Here is a 15,140-nt window from a genome sequence, read left to right on the forward strand (position 1 = left end):
GATGGCGTCGCAGTTGGAGATTCTCCAATAGGAGCGCCACAATACCGCCACAACATAGCCACAGTTTCCACGCGGGCAGGAACCTCTTCTAAGCTGGGCAGGGGGACAGAATACACAAGTATGAATTCAGTACAAGTCAGTATCGATATTTTTTGCACTCTTGACGCACTTGCCCCGCGATTTTCACCCCTCCTTCTTGTCAGCCCGATTTCAATTCCTTACAAAGGTGTGACTCAAAAACTTCTAGTGAGATTTCGAGGTGTGTGTGCCTATTTTCGTCCCAAAATGCCTCTATGATATATAGGAAAACAAACTGACCTGAAGCTATTTCTTTTTTCCACAGGTCTTGTCTATTTGCGAACATGGCTTCCACCGATGCCGTTCCCAAGGCCATGGAGTCTCTCCACATCTCCAAGACCAAGGAACTCAAAGGTGTAAGTTCGACTCGCTACGATTTTCATGAAATACTCATCCTAGCTGTTCATAGACCGAGAAGCGAGATACCCTTGTTGCCATTGAGAAGAAATACCAAAAAATCTGGGAGGACCAACATGTCTTCGAAGCCGACTCTCCCAGCACCAGCGAGGTGCCCCTTCATTCCGTGTCCGCCGCTGAGCTTCGGGAACAGCAGCCCAAGTTCTTTGGATGCATGGCCTATCCTTATATGAACGGAACTCTGCACGCTGGTCACTCTTTTTCCGTCAGTAAGGTCGAGTTTGCCGCTGGTGTTGCCCGCATGCAGGGCAAGCGCACTCTCTTCCCTATGGGTTTCCACTGCACCGGTATGCCAATCAAGGCTTGTGCCGACAAGCTCGTCAACGAGGTCAAGAAGTTCGGCCAAGACTTCGCAGGCTACAAGGAGGAGGAGGAGGATGTTGTCGAGGAGGCCCCCAAGGTCCAGGCTAAGGAAGATATCACCAAGTTCAAGGCGACCAAGGGAAAGGCTGCGGCCAAGACCGTAAAGATGAAGTGCGCTTCTTTCTATGGATTGCTCGAAACTATGTTGACCGCTTTGACAGGTACCAGTTCCAAATCATGCAAGCCATTGGTATTCCTACCGAGGAGATTCACAAATTTGCCGACCCTCAGCACTGGCTCCAACACTTCCCTCCCCTGTGTCGGGAAGATCTCACCAACTTTGGATGCCGTATCGACTGGCGCCGATCCTTTGTCACCACCGATGCCAACCCTTACTATGACGCCTTTGTTCGATGGCAGATGAACCGTCTTAAGGAACTGAACAAGATTAAGTTCGGCAAGCGATACACTATCTATTCTATCAAGGACGGCCAGCCCTGCATGGACCACGACCGATCTGACGGAGAAGGTGCCGGCCCACAGGAGTATACCGCTCTGAAGCTCAAGGTTCTCGAGTGGGCCCCCAAGGCCGCTGAGACCCTCAAGGGTAAGCTGCCCGAGCAAGCAAAGGTGTACTGCGTTCCTGCTACGCTGCGTCCGGAAACGATGTATGGCCAAACTTGCTGTTTTGTAGGACCCAAGATTACCTACGGCATCTTTAAGGTCAACGAGACCGACTACTATGTCATGACGGAACGGGCTGCGAGAAACATGGCTTACCAGGGCATCTTTGCTACCGAAGGAGTTATCGAGAAGACGGCTGAGGTTGGTGGCGCTGATCTTGTAGGCACCCTGGTTGATGCTCCCCTGTCCCTTCACAAGGAAGGAGTTCGCATTCTGCCTATGGAAACTGTCCTTCCTACCAAGGGCACTGGTGTTGTCACCTCGGTGCCTTCTGACAGTCCTGATGATTACGCTACCGTGACCGATCTGGCCAAGAAGGCCGACTACTACGGCATCACAAAGGAGTGGGCTGAACTCGAGATCTTCCCCATCATTGAGACACCCAGCTATGGTGATCTTTGCGCCCCCTTCCTGGTCAAGAAGCTCAAGATTGCTTCTCCCAAGGACACAAAGCAGCTTGAAGAGGCTAAGGAGCTGGCTTACAAGGAGGGTTTCTACCAAGGTATTCTCAAGGTCGGCGAGTTCAAGGGCGAGAAGGTCGAGGTCGCCAAGCCTAAGGTTCGACAACAAATGATCGATGCCGGCCAGGCCTTCGCCTACTCTGAGCCTGAGCGCAAGGTCACCAGCCGATCTGGCGATGACTGCATTGTCTCTCTGATGGACCAGTGGTACCTGGACTACGGTGAGGAGTCGTGGAAGAAGACCACTCTCGACTGGGTCGAGAACGGCTTGAACACTTACACAGCGGAGACCAAGAACCAATTCGAGGGAGTCCTGAACTGGCTGAACCAGTGGGCTTGCGCCCGAAGCTTCGGTCTTGGTTCCAAGTTGCCCTGGGACCCCCAATTTTTGGTTGAGAGTCTGAGTGATTCAACCATCTACATGGCCTACTACACTATCGCTCACTACCTGCACAATGACATTTTCGGAAAGACGAAGGGCTTGGCAAATATCGGACCTGAGGCTATGACGGATGAAGTCTGGGACTACGTCTTCTGCCGCGGAGAGCTGACTGATGAGGTCCTCAACAGCAAGATCCCTAAGGAGACTCTCGAGAAGATGCGCCGCGAGTTCGAGTACTTTTATCCCCTCGACGTGCGAGTGTCGGGCAAGGATTTGGTAAGTAATAAACGTAATGTTGTTGGTTCGAAAGGTTAACATTGATTTTAGATCCCCAACCATCTGAGCATGCATCTCTACTGCCACACTGCGCTTTTCCCTCGCGAGTACTGGCCCCGAAGTATCCGAGCCAACGGTCATCTGATGCTCAACGGCGAGAAGATGAGCAAGAGTACCGGTAACTTCATGACTCTCCGCGATCTTACACAGAAGTATGGAGCGGATGCTTCTCGTATTGCGCTTGCTGATGCCGGTGACGGTGTCAATGACGCCAACTTTGAGGAAGATGTTGCCGATACCAACATCCTGCGACTGTACACTCTCAAGGAGTGGTGCGAGGAGATGGTCCAGGATCAAGACCAGCTTCGAACTGGCGAGTTCAACTCGTTCCAAGACGCTCTTTTCATCAACGACCTGAATGCTGTTACAAAGGAAGCTGTCGAGCAGTACGTCAACACCAACTACAAGCTGGCCCTCAAGGCTGGTCTATATGAGTTGACAAGCGCTCGTGATTTTTACCGTGAGGCCTGCGCAGCGGCCAATATCAAGATGCACAAGGATGTTGTTCTCCGATACATTGAGGTGCAGACTCTGTTGCTGGCTGTCTTTGCTCCTCACTGGTCCGAATACATCTGGCTCGAGGTGCTTAAGAAGGAGGGCACTATTCACAACGCTCGATTCCCTGAGATCCATGAGGTTGATGCTTCCCTATCGGCGAAGCGCGACTACGTGCGAAACACTGCTTCCAACATTAACTCGGCTGAGGGTCATCAGTTGAAGAAGAAGGCCAAGGGCAAGGAGACATCATTCGACCCCAAGAAGCCCAAGAAGCTCACGATCTTTGTCGCCGACAAGTTCCCCGCATGGCAGGCCAAGTACATTGACCTTCTTAAGGAGATGTGGAACACCGAGACCAAGTCAGTCAACGACAAGGAACTCAACGGCAAGATTGGCAAGATGGGAGAGATGAAGAAGGCCATGCCTTTTGTGCAGAACCTCAAGAGACGACTCCAGGCTGGCGAGCCGGCAAGCGCGGTGCTGGAGCAGAAGCTTGCTTTCGACGAGAAGGAGACTCTCCTGCAAATGGTTCCTGGACTGAAGCGAACTGGAGGCCTGGCTGTTTGCGAAGTGATCTCAGTAGAGCAGGGAACTCAAAAGGGCGTTTCTCTGACGGATGGCGATAAACAAGTTGAGATCTCAGCACCTGTTGCAGAGCACGCTGTCCCTGGCCAACCAACGTTCTACTTTGAGAACGTTGAGGCTTGAGTGTGGATACTTGTAACGAAAATAAAATATTTCCCTGCCGTTATGATTTGATGTTTAGACAAAGTACGTAGGGATGTACTCAGACCGACCGAGGAGGTTGCGCGTTCCTGCGTGGAATGTGGGTGCATGTGGATTAAGAGATCTTTGTTTGAGTTAAAAATGGAAAGGCTGCCGATCAGGTATACTAGAGAAGGCTTGTTTTCGTTATGCCCTGCCAGCCTGCCCAGTTTGTGACTACCATAGCATGGCATGACATGGACAATGCCCATGATGTGGAAGTGGACGTGTTCACAGATCTGCAATAAGTCCAATCCCACGTTCTATGATGCAGATTAAAAGTGAAGCCCAGGCTACCTCTGCTGCTCTGCTCTGCCTTGCAAAGTTCAGCTCGGGCCAGTCTGGTCTGCGGGCTGTGTTTAGGTGTGGTTGTCTACTTTTGCGTGTGCGTATGTGCATTGCCACTCCAATTATGGTCGCAGTCACCGTCAATAGTGACAAGATGGAAATAGAACCAACAGTGAGTGCACGATTCATTGATTGCCAAGTAATAAGCCAAGTCTTACTACAAAGTTCCAGAACTCTACGGGATCATGGATCGATTCAGTTTGCAAGGTTGAGGGAACCAAGCAGGGATGGGAAGGGAATTAGCATTAGCGAGGCGAAAGGAGACGAAGGCTGGGGCGAGGGAACGTCCTTTGATAGATTGATTTGTTTCATTGTAGGGATGAGGATGAAATTCTATTAAGATGAATCATTTTTTTAATGTAAGGACCTAGTTTATTTTTATTTTTATTTCCTTTCATCTTTTCTCCGGCGGGACAGGGGATGGAAATGGGCATGAAATTAATTTCAGCAAGAATATTTCCGTCTACATTCTAGTTCATCGGAGGTTCTGTAACAAACCCCTGGTAATAGATGGATGATGTCCCATCAAAGAAAGTGTCCGGGGCAATGAATTATCTAACAAGCAATAGGGGCCCCGAAAGCTTGATCATGCGAAAATATGGAGAGTTATCTGGGTCAGTAAAAAGGAGAGTGGGAGACCCTCACTGTATACTTAGAGTACCTACGGCTTGTTTACGCGTCCGCCTGTTGCGGTAATAATGATAGAGGCTAAAGAGGAACGGCAGAGAAGGGACAGGAGCCGGGAGGTCAATGAAGGGATTAGAACAGGACTGCAAAGCCGTGGAACCACTATAACAGCCCGGTTAAGCTAAGCTGCTAGGGAATGTATATTTACAAGGGTCCAAGTCAAGTCATGATGGAAGGGTTTTTGAGGTGATCGATCATGGTACGGGTAATAAGAGGCCCCCTTGTGGCTTATGTGTATGTGTTGTAATCAATAATTAATGCATGTGACAAGGAAACAACAAGTTGTTGATTGAGTGGCTGGGGATGATTGTTTTTTTATTCTCTCCTTTTCTCCTGTACTGTGTGCATCATGTATCATGTATCATATCCTGTCCTGCCATGGTCACAGCCTGGTCATGGCTGTTTTTATTTTGCTTGCGCGTCAGGAACCACAATAAAATTCCAACACAGATCTGCACTTTATTAGTCCGAGCCGCAAAAGAGATCCTGGGCCATGGCGTCCAATGAGAATGACTGCCGCTATTTGCGCATGAGTCTACAGTACCACAGCATCTCCAATTATCATCTTGGGGATATTTCTTAGTTCAGTTGGTGGTAATAACTAACTAATTATTGCTTACTATAGTATACTAGTGGTTAAAGATCCCCCCCCAACGTTTTATCCTTTTTTTTAGATTGTATTCAAGGTTGGGCGAGCGTCCTTTTTTCTTTGCCTTGATCTGAATGCTTGCTTGCGCAATCTACCTCCACTATCCCCAAACAGACTAAAAAGACCAACCACTAAATATCTGTTACAGGTCCATATTAGCTCCCTTCTCCAAAGATCTACAACGATACAGTGTAAGTGGAATTTGGAGATATAGAGGCATATTATTTGGAAAACTTGGTTTGCTTATGACGCAACTTTTATTCTGTTGCTATTGAAACTGAAGCCTATCAAGAAAATCAACAGCTGAATGAATCCCTTGTCTATAACCGATAACTAACTGATAATGAATGATAACCATCGGGTCTGCAGCACTAAAGATAGCCCATCCTTCCATCGGGTTCCCGTCCGTAGTGGTGTGCACCCATCAAAAGCCATGTCAGGTCAGGTCAGGTCAAGCTTTCATTCTCCTGCATGTGGCGGCAGATGGACGCTGATCGATTGGTTGATCTAGCAACATAAATGTTGTCATGCATCAGCAAAAGTGGCTGGAGTTAGTTATCCCAACCGTTTTCTCGTTGAAGACCTGGCTCAGTGAATATTGAATTCGTACATGACCATAGCCGCGTCAACCCGTTTATGTTTACATAGTATTGTCCTTGTCCATCTGCTTGACTCAGTCGCCCTGCTTGCCCTGCCCTGCACTGTAGATTGCCTTGATTTTCGTCAATAAAAACGACAAAAGTTTAAAGAAAAAAGAGGTCAGAGTGGAGCCGTCAACTTTCTGTAACTGACGCACCGGATCAACTTCCTCGTTGAGGCCCATGACTTTTGTAGGGTGATATCGACATTATCCTGGCAGTGGAGTCGTTCCGTGCGACGCAAAGACAATGTGTATGTGGGCCTTTCTTTGAGCCTTGCTCGGGGCATGACCCATCACCCTATCCTACACTGTACAGCAATAGCAGGTTGGGATGATGCAACCGCCCCTGGGGCCTTGGTTGCTTGCGTACTACGTACATACTTACGGTACGGTACATGATACATTGCATTTCATTAATACACAAATTCACTGACAATCCTTGCGACCTCAATGGGTATATAGGAGTCGAAGCTCTCCTGTTCATCCAGTCCTTTCCTCATTCTCATCATCCACTCAACAACAACATCAATCGCTATATCAACACTCGTTTAAACAACTCCAATCTACTTCTCTTTCGACCTCTTTCTCAAACAAACCCCAATAAACCAAACCAACCTTCAAAATGCACGCCTCCGCTGCCGTCCTCGCCTTCGTCGCTGTTGCGGCTGCTGCCCAGACCCCTGTGGCTCCCGTTGCTACTCCCATCGCTACTCCCGGTGCCCGTTAGTCCACCCTTCCAACTCACGATAACTCTATTTCCATTTTATAAACTAACATCCTTCATCACAGCTACCAACGGTACTAAGCCCGGTCACGGCTCTGGCTCCGGTTCCGGTTCCGGCTCTGGTTCCGGCTCTGAGCCCTCCAACGGCGCCGCTGCCCTTGGCCTCAGCGGTCTCGCTGGTGCCCTCGCCGTTGCCCTTGCTCTGTAAATGTCTCTCAATGAGACTTTCGCAGAGTTGGTGGATATGAGGACCCTGTAACAGACAACCTTGCAGGGTTCTGGAGGAATCGTGCTGGTGCGCGTTTAACTTTCGATGGAGATAGATCGGGTTTTCGATTGTCCCGACTAGGATAGAATAGATCAATGGAGCGTGATCGCTTCAGCTATATTAATACTAATCGCATACCACCACTCAACTTTTCGTCTTGTGAAGCCTCTCTTTCGTGTTCTACCATGTTGTACCACCCTTCTCGCTTGAGCCTCTACACCCTTGCTTATCTCTGGACGCTTACCCATAACCCTGAATTTGCAGGGCCGCAAAAATAATACCCGACCGGAGGATTCTGTTCCGCTCTGTTATGCTTGTCCAGATATCACTAGACTCCCGCCCCTTGGTACGGTTAGTCAGTCCCAAATATCTTTCCGGGACAATTGGACTTCGGCCATCACGAGTCGATACTGGCTCCTTGGCTCATGCGAATAACCAAGAAGTGAAATGTGCTTATCTTCCTTGGCTGGGACAAACTTGACATCCTTCCCGTTCCGTCACCCTGGCAAGTCGACTGATAGTGGTGGCTACACGAGACTGATACAACATATGCCGACCAGGATCAAATGCACTCTGACGGCTTCTTCCCGTCCCACTGAAGAAGGAATTTCTTTGTTCAAGTCAGGTCGAGGGCGTTACGAAAATGAAAGTTCCGATATTTCTTGTCGTGTCGCTTCGTGCCAGGTTTCACCGAATGGCTTGAGGAACTGATACGATTGTCGTAGTCGCGGCGCAGCACAAGTTTGCTGTACCATTTCTTCTCACATGGCAGCTGCAATTTGTATTATTTTTCTATCGTAATTTTCGGTTGACTCAGGCAGTAATGGGGACCTGCCCGCCTGAGGCGCCTGAAGTGGGAGGCTTTGGTAGATCGTCCTAGGAAATATTAGCTGAGGAAACATGGCACATGGTGCATGGCGCATATAACACACCAGGTCAAAGATAACTCGGATCATGAGACTGCAGCTGGGACAGACAGCGATGTCCTGCTCATCTAGCAAGTCCTCTAAGGTGATCTGAAACTTGTCGCCACAAGGGCAAGGGAACTGGTAAACTCCCATGGCCTCGTCAAAGGTCATGTCCTCGATCTCGACCTCATCGTAGATTGAAATACCCTCGTCGTCGGACATTTTGGCGGTTCGTTTAGATGTTAGATTCTGTTTAATTTGGTAACTTAAGTTAAGGATGCTGGATTTATCCACCCAAAGACTCATACATAAAAAAAAGTGCCCCGCGAATGCGACCAAAAATTCTATTAAAAGTGGCGTTCGCAAACAAGTATGGCTGGTGAGACTCATATGTGGCTGAGTCAAATGTTAATCACATGCCGAGTACTGCGGGAAAGTGTGGGGAGGCTTGCACTTGCCCCAGATTCATCGGCCGAGGAAGCTTTCTGTATGGGGAAACCGCATTTGATGATGGAGCTCACAAGACATTCTTATTCTTCTTAGCCATGTAGCGTAACAAGCTTACACCTTGCAACATCTCTTAACCTGTCCCCTTTCTTTTTCTCTTCTTAGATCATTTTCCAAGACACTTGTCTCTAACTGCGCTTTGTTCTGCCCAAAGTTCCTGTCTTTGCGATTTCCCCATGCGCTACAGTGTCTTTGACAGATCTGTGACGTGACGTCGATACACCTCGGCTCACCCTCAATCTCAACGTCTGCGCAACCGTGGACCGTCTTCGAGTCTCATCTAAGCAACGCTCCGTAGAAAAACACACCTTTTCAGTCTGATCACAGAGTCTCGAGACTCTTTGCGCGCCTATCATGGGCTCGCAATCGAAGCTCGCCTTGCCAGGCGATCGCACCCTCCGGAGCATCGTATCTCAGCTTACTGGCCTTTACGTCTCTAATCGCACACGTATCTCACGCGCAGTATGGATAACGTTATTCGCTGCTCTAGTCAATCGAATTCGACTTGCGATTTCCGAGCAAAAGGCAGCATCGGTGCGCGAAGCTGCTCAACGCGCCGCTCGTCGCGGTACCACCTCAAGTGGAAGCGAAGAAACACCAAGAAAAAAGGTGGAATTAAATCGCGAGTTCTTCCGGTCACTTCTAAAACTACTCAAGATCGTTGTGCCAGGATGGCGCAGTAAAGAGTCAAGGCTGTTGATGAGCCACAGTTTCTTCTTGGTTCTCAGGACGCTCATTAGTGTGCGCGTAGCTGAGATGGATGGTGCTATAGTTAAGGCTCTGGTGAAGGGTAACGGGAAGGAATTTTTGAAACGTATAGTATGGTGGATGCTGATTGCGGTCCCCGCAACCTTCACCAACTCCATGGTCAGTCTGTTCGTGATGAGTGTCCCATTGTTTTTGCTAATGATATATGCAGCTATCATATCACCAAGCCGAGTTATCTCTGAAGTATCGATCACGGCTCACACAACATATTCACGACAAATATCTATCCAACCTGACCTTCTATGGCATTTCGGCTCTGGATGATCGAATAAAGAACCCCGATCAGTTGATTGCGGTTGATGTATCAAAGTTCTCTAATAGCCTTGCTGAGCTATACAGCAATTTAGCCAAACCTCTGTTAGATATGGTAAATTCGGTAAATTTCATCGTGTGTACGTATCACTGACTTTTTCTAGACTATATATACCTGGTCTTTATCCAAGAGCGTCGGTGGTGAAGGTGTCGTCTTCATGTCGCTTTTGGTACAGTTATCAGCCAATGTGATGAGAGCGTTGACTCCTCCGTTTGGAAAATTCGTTGCCGATGAAGCACGACTAGAAGGCGAGTTTCGTTTCCAACACTCTCGCCTCATCGATTATAGTGAGGAAATTGCCTTGTACGGTGGCCACAACGCCGAGAAAGACACGTTAGACAAGGGTTACTTTACTCTCATCAAACACGTCAACTACATCCTCCGGCGACGATTCTACCACGGATTTATGGAAGATTTCGTCATCAAGTACTTCTGGGGTGCTCTTGGTTTGATGCTTTGCAGTGTCCCTGTCTTTATTAAGATGCCTGGCCACATCGCAATGAATATGGGTGACCGAACAGAGGCCTTTGTTACAAACAGACGAATGCTTCTCTCCGCCTCCGACGCTTTTGGACGCATCATGTTCTCGTATAGGGAAGTGATGGAGTTGGCTGGTTACACATCGCGAGTCGCCACTCTTCTGGACGTGATGAGTGATGTCCAGGCCGGTCACTTTGAGAAGAAGCTCGTATCTTCTTCGGGTATCGAAGGTAACGAAGCCGTACTCAAAGGTCGTGGAACAGTACACGAGAGCAACGACATCGCCTTTATTGATGTGTAAGTGCAAGACAAATATCTTATTCGCGAAACTAGAGCTAACCACATCACCTAACAGGCCTATCATATCTCCTAACGGAGACGTTCTGATCAAGGCCCTGTCATTTACTCTCAAACACGGCGACCACCTGCTTGTTGTTGGACCCAATGGCTGCGGCAAGTCATCCCTATTTCGCATTCTCGGTGGCCTTTGGCCTGTTTACGGAGGCACTGTCTACAAGCCTCCCTTTCACGCTATCTTTTACATCCCCCAGCGCCCATATCTTTCTCGAGGCTCTCTCCGCCAGCAAATTATCTATCCAGACTCGCTCCGCCAGATGCGTGCCCGCGGCATCACCGATGCAGACCTCCTTGAATACCTCAAAATTCTGGGCCTCGAACACCTTCCTGAATTATACGATGAAGGATGGGACGCCGAGGCTGAGTGGCGTGATGTCCTTTCAGGCGGGCTCCAGCAGCGTGTCGCAATGGCGCGTCTCTTTTACCACCGACCAAAGTACGCCATCCTCGACGAATGTACCAGCAGTGTCACCCTCGAAACGGAAAAGGCAATGTATGATACAGCAAAGTCACTGGGAGTTACTCTCATGACGGTCAGCCATCGCCGAAGTCTATGGAAATACCATTCCCACATTCTTCAATTCGATGGCCAAGGCAATTATGTGTTTACCAAGCTTGACGCTGATCGACGTCTCAAACTTGAAGATGAGAAGGAGGACCTCGAGGTCCGGCTACGTCAGGTCCCGGAGCTAGAGCGTCGCATTGCTGAATTAACAGCAGCTTAGGGGTCCATCTCATTTATGTCGAGGGGTGTTGTAACGAAAGTCCTGTTGAATACCCAGGGTTGAATTTTGGATGAAGCAGTGTCTTGGTCGGATGTTTAGATGTTGGCATACACTCAATCTCGGAGTATCAATGTGTTGCATATCATATACGGTGTCACCAACCAATATTATTCTCTCATAGACGGTGCTATGACGTTGCGTAGAAATTGAGCCTATTGAACTTCAACATCTAAGAGCCGACAGGCCTTCTGTTCGAGCTCATTACAGAACTGTATTGTCCAAGCTAGCCTCACATCCTTCCTGCATCATACCCATCTTGTCATATGTCAATCCATTGCTCTATGCTGGAAGATTATCGGGATGGTGGGGACATGTCTTCTTGTGTATACTATTGTCACCACGCATGATGTCTCGGTGATTTGCACCACATTCGAAGCAGAACTCGTGCTTGCACCTAAAACCTGTGACCCAAATGAGTCAGTATTGAGTCAAATATCTCTTTTGTGCCAAGTCCGCGGCTTCACAACTGAGCCACTTCAGCCTCGGCAATAATTGTTGTGTCCTCGAGTGTATGGCTGATCACAGGCCCAGCAAAACTCATGACGGCATTTGATGCCTAGTACAATAACTCTTAGTATCATAATGGGATAGTTGTCAAATTCCTTGTCAGGAAGTACCATCGATGGCAGTATAGACATAGAAATGCAGGTGTATGGCAAGACATAAACACAAGAAGGGTATGGGGACTTACATGTCATGTGTGAGCTATTTGTATGTTAGTATCAATCAGAAATGGAAGTGATGGGAGTCTGATTCTTACCAGCCTTTGTTCTTTTCAATCGCCCATCCGCATCCTGCACAGGGCTTGGTGGTACGGCTAAGAGTTGCATTGCTCTGTGCCTCTTCTTTCTTTCTTCTGGCTGCAATTTGACGGGCGAGTTTTGCAGCCTTTTGAGCTTGCTCCCTCTCCTGACGAGCCCGGTCTTCCCGTCGCCTCATCTCAGCCCGGTCTTCACTCAGGAGATTTTGAGCCATGGATCTGTCGGCATCCAGTTGGGCCAGTTGGGCCTGCTGTGCCTCTGACCACTTTTCATTCTCTAGTTCAAGGTGGGAGCGAAAGTTCTCCGGATCAGCCAACAATTTGTCGTATTCGTCGCAAGAGAGGGTCTCATGCCAAGCGACATTGTGGTGGAAACAAGAACGATGGTTGCAGTGGAGGCAAGTCACAATGGGTTGAGCTGACCCAGACTCATGAATCTGTCCTGAACCACACCCAGAGGTACACCAGACAAAGTTGTCGGCCTCCGACATAGCTGCCCGCAGTGCGATGGTCTCGTATCTAATCCTTGTCAGTTTCGAATAAGTTTGTATGAATGTCATAACCGTACTTTGTGAATGTCTGTTTGTTGGCATAACGTTGAATGTCGGCGTACTCTAGTAGCTCCCGACATTCAGGGCATCTGATCTCAGTCCAGAGCTTACTATTCAGGTCCGATTCTATCGATAGCTGAATGCAGTCGAGGCATGTACTTGGAGGATGTGTGCATGTTGCCGCGATGGAGAAACGTGGGAAAGCATCCACATGTTTGGTATCCGCACACACTACACAATCTAGGTCACCCGTAACAGTACTTCTGGCGGTACGCTGGTGTGTGACAATTACATCAGTTGATTCTGCAGATTGCTGATATCGTTGTCCAAAACTGTTTTGCCGAGGCAGTCAGTGCGCGTTCGCGGAAGTGAAGAAATGCACGGAGGTCCCCCATGATATATGAGCCTCAAAAGATGGCGTCCCTAATAGCATGCAACATGAAGATCGTTGAGAGCGAAAAATATGAATAGGAGCAAGAAACACATACCGGAATTCATTAGCTGTGTCGGACTCGAGCTGCTCTAGTTGGAGAAGATACGCTATTGTCATATCATTATCTTGCTGCTCAAATAAATTAACATAGGGGTTAGTGGAGGACGAGGGCCCGGCGGTAGTTGTAGTAGTTCGAGAGCGTTCGTTGGGTAATCCAGTGTGGTCTCTAGCATCAAAGGGCTCTGTATCAAAATCCTCGACACCAAGAGCTGTTAGGTCGAGGATCGATGCTGAAATAGGAGCGTAGCCCCGTTGTGATGTCAATTCTCCATTTTGATTAGAAGTGGCCCCACTGGTCGTGACTATACCAGGGGGTGGACCGAAAAGTAAGTCGTCGTCATTGTCTAAGAACGAAGGTCTTTGATAGTGAAAGGCTGGCTGGGCAGAAGGTGCGGATTCGGGAGTAGCACCTGGTTGCTGTAGGTGTGCTTGGGAGTTGTGTGATGAGGGAGAACCAGAAGACCCGAAAGCCAACTGGGAGGTAGATTCTGTTGGAGCGAGGTGGGTTTGACTGTTGCGGTGTTGCTGTTGCTCTTGGTCCGTTTCCTCATCATCTACAAGCCAGATGGATTCGTCGTCGTCTCCAAAACCTCCCATGATATCTGGGTTTACCCGTCCATAGATACCGGCCTGTCTGGCAAACATGTTGTTCTTGAGAGGATTCGCGTCTGTGTAAGGAACGTATCTCAAGGTATAAGGGTCTGGTTCTGGATCAAGGGGGTCTTCTATATGCCCCTGGGCTGTGGGATGATCTTGGCTGTGCTGGTAATTCGATAGGGTCGACACAGTAGAAGGGACAGATGTTGGCGGTAGAGGATAGGAGGGTTGCCGTCGAGGTTGCTGCTCATGTTCAAGATCCGTCGAGATTGTTGAGGGGACAGAATTGGGCGGTAGAGGATAGGGATTGTCTTGATATGGAGGCGGATTCCCTGTAGTGCGATTGTTGTTGATGTTGTTATGAACAATGACAGCCTCTGCGTCAACTTCAGATTCAGCGAGGGCGCTGCTAGAAGTCTGGAGCTCGGGAGGTGGAGTTGAAATTGTTCTCGACGCCTTCCTCTTCTGCCAAACGTTGGATGCTTTGTTTTTGAGAGAACGCAGCATCGCTCTGCAAGGTAAGAGCGCAATGGTGATTAGGGCAAGTAACAAACTTCAATTTGGGCAGGTGAAGTAGCACTGTCAAAGTTTTGATTTATAGGTACCTGTCTTGGTAAGTTTAGAGGAAGAAGTTAAATGCTGTGCATGACAGGTAGGTCGTACTCATTCATTTGTTACTGCAACATTCTTGGTAAACCTTGAATAAAGACTGACCGAATTTAGATTCTCATCTCATGTGAATATCAACAAAGCCTGCTGCCTGAGGTACTTCTGCTTGCACCGTCGCTTGTAGGTCAGTTTCAGGCTGCCCATTCCAGTCGAGTCGCTTTAAGTACCTATCTTGTAGCGTAACATCTCTGACTTGGACCTGAAGCTATACCTGTCGTATCTCACTGGGCTGGGCTGGGCTGGAAGGCTTTCAGGTGATTGCATATACTAAGTAAGGTATGAGCCGACCCCCATCGTTGGTACTTATGCCCACCTTTTGGAGCTACTCGCCCGATTAGAGTGTTCATTCAAGGTTGAATTGAAGTCTTAGTGGGGTCCTGTCCTCGGTAGTGCCCCACCCCCGCTTCTAGGTCAAGCTGTCGAGGCTCTCTCGCATAGGCGTACCCCTAGGGTATCAGTAACTGCTCGATAGCCACTTACACCGAGAGACATGGACATGCATTATCAAGGGTAGTAGGTATACCTAGAATCCTCAGTAGAACAGAAAAGGACGCTGGATACTAATTCGAAAAAACGGGAGCCGCAATACCCCGGAGTATTCCGCCTATCTCCATTTTGTGTATATCAAGGGCATGCTTAATGTCGCTAAGGTCCTAATTAGGCTTATGCTACGCAGCTATAACAGATAAAATTCCAGCATTATCTAATATAA

General features: G+C 48.6%; 5 protein-coding genes across 5 annotated transcripts; 3 read left to right on the forward strand and 2 right to left on the reverse strand.

Moving 5' to 3' along the window:
• The first annotated feature begins 262 nt into the window (after positions 1–262).
• Positions 263–4,028, forward strand: EDB82DRAFT_324071 (uncharacterized protein). The gene is made up of 4 exons (XM_025738472.2): positions 263–434; positions 488–969; positions 1,020–2,601; positions 2,653–4,028. The coding sequence occupies exons 1-4, from the start codon at positions 363–365 to the stop codon at positions 3,865–3,867; spliced, it is 3,351 nt and encodes a 1,116-aa protein (XP_025593230.2). The 5' UTR covers positions 263–362; the 3' UTR covers positions 3,868–4,028.
• Positions 4,029–6,870: 2,842 nt separating this feature from the next.
• Positions 6,871–7,180, forward strand: EDB82DRAFT_529962 (uncharacterized protein; the record flags this gene model as incomplete). Its single annotated transcript, XM_025738473.2, has 2 exons — positions 6,871–6,970; positions 7,038–7,180. The coding sequence occupies 2 exons, from the start codon at positions 6,871–6,873 to the stop codon at positions 7,178–7,180; spliced, it is 243 nt and encodes an 80-aa protein (XP_025593231.2).
• An 873-nt stretch (positions 7,181–8,053) lies between these two features.
• EDB82DRAFT_529963 (diphthamide biosynthesis protein) lies at positions 8,054–8,370 on the reverse strand (the record flags this gene model as incomplete). The annotated part of the gene is made up of 2 exons (XM_025738474.1): positions 8,054–8,116; positions 8,173–8,370. The coding sequence occupies 2 exons, from the start codon at positions 8,368–8,370 to the stop codon at positions 8,054–8,056; spliced, it is 261 nt and encodes an 86-aa protein (XP_025593232.1).
• Positions 8,371–8,618: 248 nt separating this feature from the next.
• Positions 8,619–11,530, forward strand: EDB82DRAFT_515311 (ABC transporter transmembrane region 2-domain-containing protein). Its single transcript, XM_025738476.2, has 4 exons — positions 8,619–9,522; positions 9,575–9,790; positions 9,840–10,513; positions 10,572–11,530. Exons 1-4 carry the CDS (start codon positions 9,010–9,012, stop codon positions 11,296–11,298), a joined length of 2,130 nt encoding a protein of 709 aa, XP_025593233.2. The 5' UTR covers positions 8,619–9,009; the 3' UTR covers positions 11,299–11,530.
• EDB82DRAFT_515332 (uncharacterized protein) lies at positions 11,531–14,683 on the reverse strand. Its single transcript, XM_065608979.1, has 6 exons — positions 14,596–14,683; positions 13,158–14,545; positions 12,687–13,001; positions 12,119–12,637; positions 12,050–12,063; positions 11,531–11,759 (listed from the first exon to the last, which is right to left on the reverse strand). The coding sequence occupies exons 2-6, from the start codon at positions 14,264–14,266 to the stop codon at positions 11,638–11,640; spliced, it is 2,079 nt and encodes a 692-aa protein (XP_065463417.1). The 5' UTR covers positions 14,267–14,545; positions 14,596–14,683; the 3' UTR covers positions 11,531–11,637.
• Between the last annotated feature and the right edge of the window lie 457 nt (positions 14,684–15,140).

This window comes from Fusarium venenatum, assembly GCF_020744135.1.
Source record: "Fusarium venenatum strain MPI-CAGE-CH-0201 chromosome Unknown EDB82scaffold_4, whole genome shotgun sequence".
NCBI lineage: Eukaryota > Fungi > Ascomycota > Sordariomycetes > Hypocreales > Nectriaceae > Fusarium > Fusarium venenatum.